Raw genomic sequence first — 8,605 nt, 5'->3', positions numbered from 1 at the left:
AATTCTGGAAAAACAGTGTTCACGTTAGGGTTAACTTCTAGTTTAGCCCAACGTTAAAGTTAACGAGCTAATCAGTCTCGAAAAGCAAGTTAGCACGAAAAGCTAACGTTTTTAGCTTGCGCCAGCTTTACCTTCAGCCTCCAGTCAGTCCCCTCACCTCAGCATCATCCACACGTCTTGAAAATGAGTTGTAAAGATTTGAGAAATGTTGTTTTTATCTAATTCAAGGTTCCCTTCAGGCGCACTCATGTTTGCAGTTCACTGATAATCTCTGGTATGCCTCCGTGTCCCGTCCATACCCGCCGCCCCCAAAAATATTTTTTCTCATTGGATCTACACGATTCACGTAGGTCACCTATTTTGGTTTCAAAACGGCAAATTTCACTGCAAGATGAGTGATTTCATGCCTGGTCCACTCTCATATCTGTCTGTGGTGATAAGGCTACATATAGCAGCTAGTTATCTTAGCTTAAATTTTTTAAACAAGTGGAAACAGCCAGCCTGGATCTGTACAATAGTTTAAAAGAAACTCCACCCTCCAGCTAAACCTCATTAATTAACATGTTATATCTCAGATGATTTGGGGAGTTTTACAGGGATTACATGTGGGACTATTTCTTGGTGGGGAACAAATATTTTCTGGACTCTCTATTGGTTACCTGAGAACCTCACAGGGGATCTGGAAATCACTGCACCCAGGTAAATAATAGTCCCAGATGCTTTTGTTTTTACCTTTGGTCAGAGGCCGGCTAGCTGTTTCCCCTTGTTTCCAGTCTTGATGCTAAGCTAAACTATTCGTCTAGTGGCTGTAGCTTCATGTTCACTATACAGACACTACATTGGTACAGCCAGAACTTTTAGGGCTGATATTGATTATGATATTTGGGAGCTGAAAAATTTTAGATAACGTTCTATCAGAAATATTTATTTTAAATAAACAAATAAACACCATATTTTTAAAGCAAAATCAAACGAGATTGATACAACTAGCTTAGCTTAGCTTAGCTTAGCAAAAAAAAGCTTAGTTTAGCACAAACACAACAGTGACATAACAACTAGCCTGGCCCTCAGCAAAGATAAAAAAAAAATAAATACAAATAAACAATAAAAACTCTTTGCTTGGTGCTTGGTTGCCTAACAACCTCACAGGCGATCTGGAAATCACTGCACCTGGGAAAAAAGTAGTCCCTGCTGCTTTGGTCAGAGGCCGGCTAGCTGTTTCCCTTTGTTTCCGGTCTTTATGCTAAGCTAAGCTATCAGCTGTAGCTTCACAGCGTACAAAGTGCACAACATTCTGTCTTCATGTGAATAAACTTATGATTCAACTTGTTATTTTAACAAATATATATATATATTTATTATATATTATACCAGTATACTTTGACCTACCAATATGTTGGCCTGACTTGATTATTATCAGTTGGACTCTCTTGATTAAAACGACATTTCAAGTGTTCCTGCAGTAAAAAAAAAGAAAAAAAGAAAAAAGATATAAGTATAAAACAGTAACATAATATGAGTAACAGCTGCTTTTGGATCAAATTTTACAGTCACAACATATTTGATCTGAGACAACATATCTCAGGTTTTCAGTTGTAACATGAAACTATACCTCAGCTACACAGCACACTGAGGCCCAGATTAATAATCACTGAAGAGAAAACTGTATGCAGGTAATCTGTCAGCGCTACTCAACGTGTTCCTTTCTGTGTTTCTACAGTCAGAGCAACAAATGGACTACAGTAGACACCTCGTTTTCCACAGTGAGTCGACCTGCATGCACTGAATTTGACTTGTACAGCACTGTGCAAAGAGTATGTTTGTTATACAGTTTAATTTATGTTAAATATTTTACAGCTGCAAGACCCTCAGCAGAGCCATGGTGGTGGGAAAAGGTACAGATTGATTATCCACCCCCTCATGTTACTGCCTGCAGGCTGGATGTTGGCTCTTATTGTCCTTTCTGTCCTCAGTTTATATGAAAAGCTTCCCTAAAAGAAGATCAAGCCAAGACAGTAAAGTCAATTATCTGTTAATTTGACGCAGTTTAGCTAAAACCTTATTGTTGATACCATTTATGGTGCACATTTTTTCATGCAGCAGCAATATCATGCATTTATATCCAATTAACACCACTCTGTACGGTCTGTAGTCTTAGTACTTAGTGGCGGGGTCCACCATTTCTGCACCGGGTTCAGATTGCGTTTACGTGCACAAGGGATTCACAGGGAGTGATGCTGCATGTTCAATCTTCAACATCTTCAATATGTTTCACAAAGCAAAATTTTGGATTAAGAAAATTACCATATAATCTGAACTGATCAGCCAGAACAACGTCAGAGGATACAGAGGATTACCTGCAGCAACCAGCCTGAAAGACTCGAGACATCAATGGTTTAGAATTTGCCATCATACATTTTCTTGGGTTGCCTTTGCTCTGTGGTTCATCATCTTATACAAGTCAATAATGTTTTTTTATTAAAAGGTGCTCTGTGGAACTTCTGTGTTGTGCTGGAAGACAGTTGTTTTGTCATGTTCGCAGACTCCGTTTCTAAAGGTTCAAGGTTCATTCATTTATGATTTTACAACACCGGGGTTCCAAAAAACGAAACTGAACTTGAGCCTCTTTATGCTACGTCACAGATAAACAAAACTGGAGTGACCAGTTGTGATCAGATCTCACTTTCACTTTCTATACAAGGAACCTCAAAAGGTTTCATTATGTCACTGAATCTCTCTTTGGGGCCAAACTGTCGTCACAGCTGTGTTGAAATCTATAGGAAATGCATGAAGAAACACACATAACACAATGTATCTACATCGTATGACTTCTGATGAAGAAACGGCGCCATAAGGTGAAAGAACACACTTCAGACAGTCCGTTCACACCTGATTTTTTTACAATCGACATTTGTTATTTGTTCCTTGACTTTGTGTAGGAAAGGCTCCTGTTCGCAGTGTTATTGCAGTTTCATGAGCAGAAATCAGTCAGACCTGCCCTGTTTGATCAAGATATTATCAGCCCTGTCAATCATTTTAGGTAAAAGGAATATAAATGATGTCATATGACGCACATATGTTGGGTTTTTCGTGTGTTTCTCCAAGCTGACACCAAAGTCTGGCACCAAAACAGTGACATAAAAACCCTTCCTTCTTTTTTAGGACCCTTGGAAGTCTAGGCAAATAACCAAACACATCATGGGGACAAACAGACACTACGTATTTTAGACAAAGAAAAAAACTGTATAATATTTGCCAAATTTAATTAAGGCCCAAATAATTAAGAATTTGTCACAGTCAGCGTTTCACAAAGTTTGTAAAGTTACTTTAAACTCGACAAGTCACAAAATCGAGAGTTTTCCCAAGGGAGTCTGGGGACTTTTTTGTCGGGTGACAGAGAAGTAGTATGTTTTGTTTAATGTAATTTATAAAAAAAATTTAGTTTTCTTATATTAATTTACTGATGATGATGAAATCTGGTGAAACAGTGAGTTCAAACGGCTGCAAAATGTCGGCAGGTAAGACGCACTTTAGATCAGGACTGTCATGACATCAGATTTTGACTACATGATTATTGAAGCCAGACGAATGCACTGTAGAAATATTGCGACAAAATGATACTTTTTACAAGGAACAACTTAATGTTTATTACATTTAATACATGTAAATTGCTACAAATACAGCATGGGGCCCCTTTAATATTAATCAAACTCGGTCATCGCAGGTCTTTGAAACAACACACAGGTGCTGTATGTTTCCACAAATACATGAGTCTACAAAAACTAACCTTTTATGGACTTTTAACTGTTTCACAGCTGGTCTGTTTGACCTGTTGATTCATTTTTACATGATGATTTCCAAAGAAGAGGGCTGCAATTACACCTTCAATAAACAGTTTGATGTGTGTTCATACCATTTACCACAGAGTAAAAATTATAACTAAAGGGGTTTATTAATGTGAATAAATAATGCATTCATCAGGTCAAATATCACAATATCAGTTAAGATTTGTCATTACAAAAGCATAAAAAAAGTCTGGACTAATAAAATCTGTAATTAAGAAGTCCTTCCGTCAAACACTCGATCCAGTCAGTAACGGTTGTAAGGGGTGAAAGATTTCTTCTTCCGGCTCCTTTTCTGTTTCCCCTGTGTGGGCCTGGAGCTGAGGAAGAGGAAACTTGAGTGAGTCAGGCCGTCCAAGGCATCAGAGAAGTGACAGTTAAAGCAGCACATTAACTTCAGTTTATCTATAGATATTTATGATATACATAACATATGCTGCTCATCAGGAACGTGCAACCAATCATGTGCCAAACACAACACATACCTTGAGGCAGTGCTGGGCTGGCCTGTGAAGCGACGCTGTCTGACTTTTTTCAACACCTCAGCGTAAGCAACTGCGTATTGAGTCAAAAAGTCCTACAAATGAAAAGAAATGTGTGTTATTATTAAAGCTCTTACTATACAATTCATAATTAATTCCAATATACACATAATTTCCTCTTTTTATGGGCATTTTGATAGATTAAATTACAAAACTAACATTACTATCAGTTGGGCTAAGGACAAAAATAAAATAAAACAATGATGTCATAATGATGTTAACTCTCGACCTTTTGGATATAAATGTCTTCACTTTATCATTTTGTCCTTTTGCACTGTGGAAACATGTTTTGTCATACTTATTATATAAATTGTGACCATTCAAAATTAATCAGTTCATCACTGAGTCCGTGTGGATAATTTGTGCCAAATTTAAAGAAATTCCCTCAAGGTGTTCTTGAGATATCAGGTTTACAAGAACGAGATGTAGCGACGAGTGGACAACCCAAAAACATAACACCTCTGACCGCAGCCATCGCCAACTTGGAAGATAAAAATATCACTTTATGAGAAATGAGGGGCTGCGTTTGAGTGAGAAGCTAATCAGGCGCCGAGAGGTGCTGCAGCTGATCGCAGCATGTATAGGCATGTTGCAGATCATCCTTTCTGCCAGAAGGGAGAGCGCAGCCACCACAACTCTGCTCTGTCGAGACGACCTTGTAGGTTGAACAGGTTGCATGCATAATAACTTTTGGGAAACTTGTTTGGTAGGAGTGTGCCATATGATATTGTTCATGATAATGGTGGTATTAAAAAAAATCATATCACAATAAAGGCAAAAAATTGATGACATGATAATGTCAAACTGTTACACACAGCAAGAAGCATGACTGAAAACAAGAGGAACATTTCTACTGGTTCCAAAAAGGGGAGAGACTTCAGGACTGTGGTCAGTGGTTTGGTTACAATAGATCAGATGTGCAACAGCTACAATAAAATGTCATGTTAGTAAGAACAATCTCAAGCAGAGGCACCAGGTCGAGTGCAATTTTTTTGCAGTACCTTGTTAACCATCAGTGGGCTCCGATCTTTGTTGCTCTTTCGCTCGTCCTGGTGGGTGGCCACCACATAAACAGTGTAGCCCACATCATTCTCCAGCAGCCACTTGAAGGTTTGACCTTTGTACTGGCCAAACTGAATGATGAACCGGCTCAGAACGAGCCTCTTCTTTGAGGGATCCCCGCCCTCAGAGCGAACGCGGGCCTCGGCATCAGCCTTCATCTCTTCTGGCCCCTTCACAGGACCTCCCTGTCCAGTAGCTTGTAAGGGAAACTGTTCTGCCGCAATCTCCCGAGCCTCCTGTGAGGGCTCTGTCTCCAACTCCCCGCTCGAGGTCTTAGGGAGGGCAGGGTCGCCATTCTACAGGAGAGGAACAAAAATGAAAACACCAGTGAGTATTATTTTTAATGAACCAGACGCATGTTAAAGAGAATCTTTGAATTTCAGTGCGTGAAGTTCAACTTACGTCCACAGAGTCTTTGATTCTGGTTTTCGATTCTGTAGAGAAGGAAAATAGGATGTTAAAGGTTGTAGTAAGATATTCTTAGTACATACACACTAATGACCTGAATTTTTAAACAAATTAATAATCCATAAATAATCCACTGCCTGGTGTAGTGACTCACAGAGGCCTCTTTGGTGATATAAAGACAGAGGAGACATACATTTTCATTTTGAATCAGAATCAGAATTCCTTTATAAGTAATAAAGTATGTTTTGTGTTCACCACATTGATCAAAAGCATACATAACTAAATTAATCACTTACAGGGGCACTGTGTAGTTTTGGATGAGCAATTCAAACTCAGAATGTTCATATTTACAATATCAAAGAGGTGAAAACACAAACTCAGAATTATTCATCTTTTCCATAAGTGAGTAAACAAGCTGTTCTCAGAGGAAAATAAGGTCCCCAGAAGACTGTTTAAATCTAGAAAGGTGGCAGGGTCCGCCACATATAAACAAAGTATGATCAGTGTGAAATTGTTTTGTCCTTTAAGGTCAGTTTGTTATTCAGTTTGTTCAGGAATAAAATAATAATAACATCAGATCTCTTCAGTACATGCTGCATGGAGAGAAGGTCCAGAGTGTTCTCTGCAGTCCTCCAAATGTTTCTTAATACAACAGAACAGGGGGTCACATACTTTTATGTATGTACACTTGGTAATAACTCCTTCCCAAAACAATGACCCCCTGATGTTTGGGTTGATCGTGCCTTTCCCAGGACAGTGACCCTCTGATGTTTTATTAGGACAGTACAGGTCATCCTATCCATCTTCCTGTGAACACCTCGGTCAGAGAGAATTGCCTCACATATGACTTTCTGACCCTCACCCCAAAAGGGCCCCTCCAAAGTTTCACAAGATACATCTGAGGGTTGCTGAGATTATCAGTGGGGTAGAAAATAATAAGTTCTCCGACACAAATGTGTGTTATTATCCCTGATAAGTTTGGTCGAATCTTGGCTTTTTTTGTTAAATATTTCAGATTTTTATTATTATTATTTTTTTGTCACCTCTATGAGACTCAGATATCTATTTTTAAACCATATGAGGCGTCTGCGTGACACGCAATGGATACATTCAGGCAAACACATATTGACACGAGCTATGCAATTTAATACCTTTGAGCAGTGGCGGTTCTAGACCAGTTTTAATAGGGGGGCCAGGTTGGGGCCGGCTTTTTTGTTAGGGGGCACATACAACCCGGAAAAAAAGATAAATCCCTCAGTCAGACAAAGCAGTGTTTACAATTTCAGCAATTTTGATTGGGTAGTAAACTGCTGAGACACTTTATTTCTGCCTTTCCCTTCAGAACAAAATCATTGCAAGAAATCTGTCATTGTATTATTAATGCAGACTCCCTGTCAGGGGGGCCACAGGGGGGTCCAGACTCAGAGTTACGGGGGCACTGGCCCCTGTTGCCCCCCCCCCCCCTAGAACCGCCCCTGCCTTTGAGACTTTTTAATACTTTAAAGGGACTCTGCATACACTCTGATTATGAATCTATAGCCTGTTTAAGGATCGTAGGAGGGTGACGTATGAGAAACCTGGATGACTATCCCGCACAGCCTCCTGCAGGAAGCCTGTGATGGTCTCTGAATGTTTTTTTGTTTAGTCTGCATGTGTTTATTCACCCAGTGTCTGTGCCGCTTCGTTGCAGTTAATCCCCCTCAGTGTATCCAGAGCCACTTGAAGAGCTTTGGGCTCGGTGAAAGTTGACACCAGGTGTTGTGTTATCTCCACTGTACTTTTATTCTCCACGGAACGGCGGAGGATTCGCGGCTCTTCCCTCCGGTCGAGCAGCTCGTCGCAAAACTTGTCAAAGTCAGTCTTACTCAGATTCTCCAGCTCGTCCCTTATAGCCCGTTTGATTGTTGTTGCCATCTCTCATCAGCCCGCAGCGTGTTTGTTTTGCTCCGTGTTGGTAAATATGGCGACCCGGCGGCAGGATACGCGCTGGATGCGTTTGCGCAGCGCGTAGAGTTGAATTACGCGGTAAAGAGCAGCAGCTACGTCACTTCCGGGTTGAGTTTCAGAAAAACTTTGCATGGTAGTGAACGGAGAGAGGTAAATAATTTTTTGATCCCGCTTGAATCGTGCCATGAATCACACATATGATGTTCGCCAATTTATAAGATAATTATTCAAATTGATAAAGTCGCAGTTTGTCGGCTAACTAATTAAATATGAGACTAAAAATAAATAATTATAAAGACAGCCGTCGCGCTGGTGACGTCATCTCGTTTAACGGTCACCAAACTCTGTAACGTAAACATCGCGGAGCTGCTCCCGTATATACGCAGCTCACAGAACTGATGAACTAGTCTTTTACATAGCTGTAATTATCAATATGGACACATTTATTGTGATATTATCTGTTTTAGTACCTTTTCTGAGCCGAGTTGGCTGCCATTTTGGTGTTGGTGACGTCTGTTGAGCGCGACGATGTAGTTCATGAGTGGTTTAACACAAAACTACATGAATGAGTGAGTGAGTGAGTGAATGAATGAATGAAAATGTATTTTGGACACGTTGAAAGAAAACAAAAAGTTACATAAGTTAGACAATTAAGCCTGATAAAATGAAAAGTATGTTACAAAGTATATTTCATTAACAAGCACTGACATGCCCAATATGGAGTAGAAAGTATTTGCTTATTTAATCCTACCCCTTCTCCACAGCTCACTCATAAATCATAATCAATTTATTTAAATGCTGCAT

At 39.7% G+C, this 8,605-nt stretch overlaps 1 protein-coding gene across 1 annotated transcript; it reads right to left on the bottom strand.

Annotated features, from left to right (window-relative positions):
• Positions 1-3,631: 3,631 nt before the first annotated feature.
• On the bottom strand, positions 3,632-7,871 carry LOC115567531 (uncharacterized). The gene is made up of 5 exons (XM_030394221.1): positions 7,519-7,871; positions 5,849-5,880; positions 5,386-5,742; positions 4,328-4,419; positions 3,632-4,162 (listed from the first exon to the last, which is right to left on the bottom strand). Exons 1-5 carry the CDS (start codon positions 7,766-7,768, stop codon positions 4,090-4,092), a joined length of 804 nt encoding a protein of 267 aa, XP_030250081.1. The 5' UTR covers positions 7,769-7,871; the 3' UTR covers positions 3,632-4,089.
• Positions 7,872-8,605: the final 734 nt, after the last annotated feature.

This window comes from Sparus aurata, chromosome 17 (assembly GCF_900880675.1).
Source record: "Sparus aurata chromosome 17, fSpaAur1.1, whole genome shotgun sequence".
NCBI lineage: Eukaryota > Metazoa > Chordata > Actinopteri > Spariformes > Sparidae > Sparus > Sparus aurata.
This window is presented reverse-complemented; position numbering and strand designations above follow the sequence as displayed.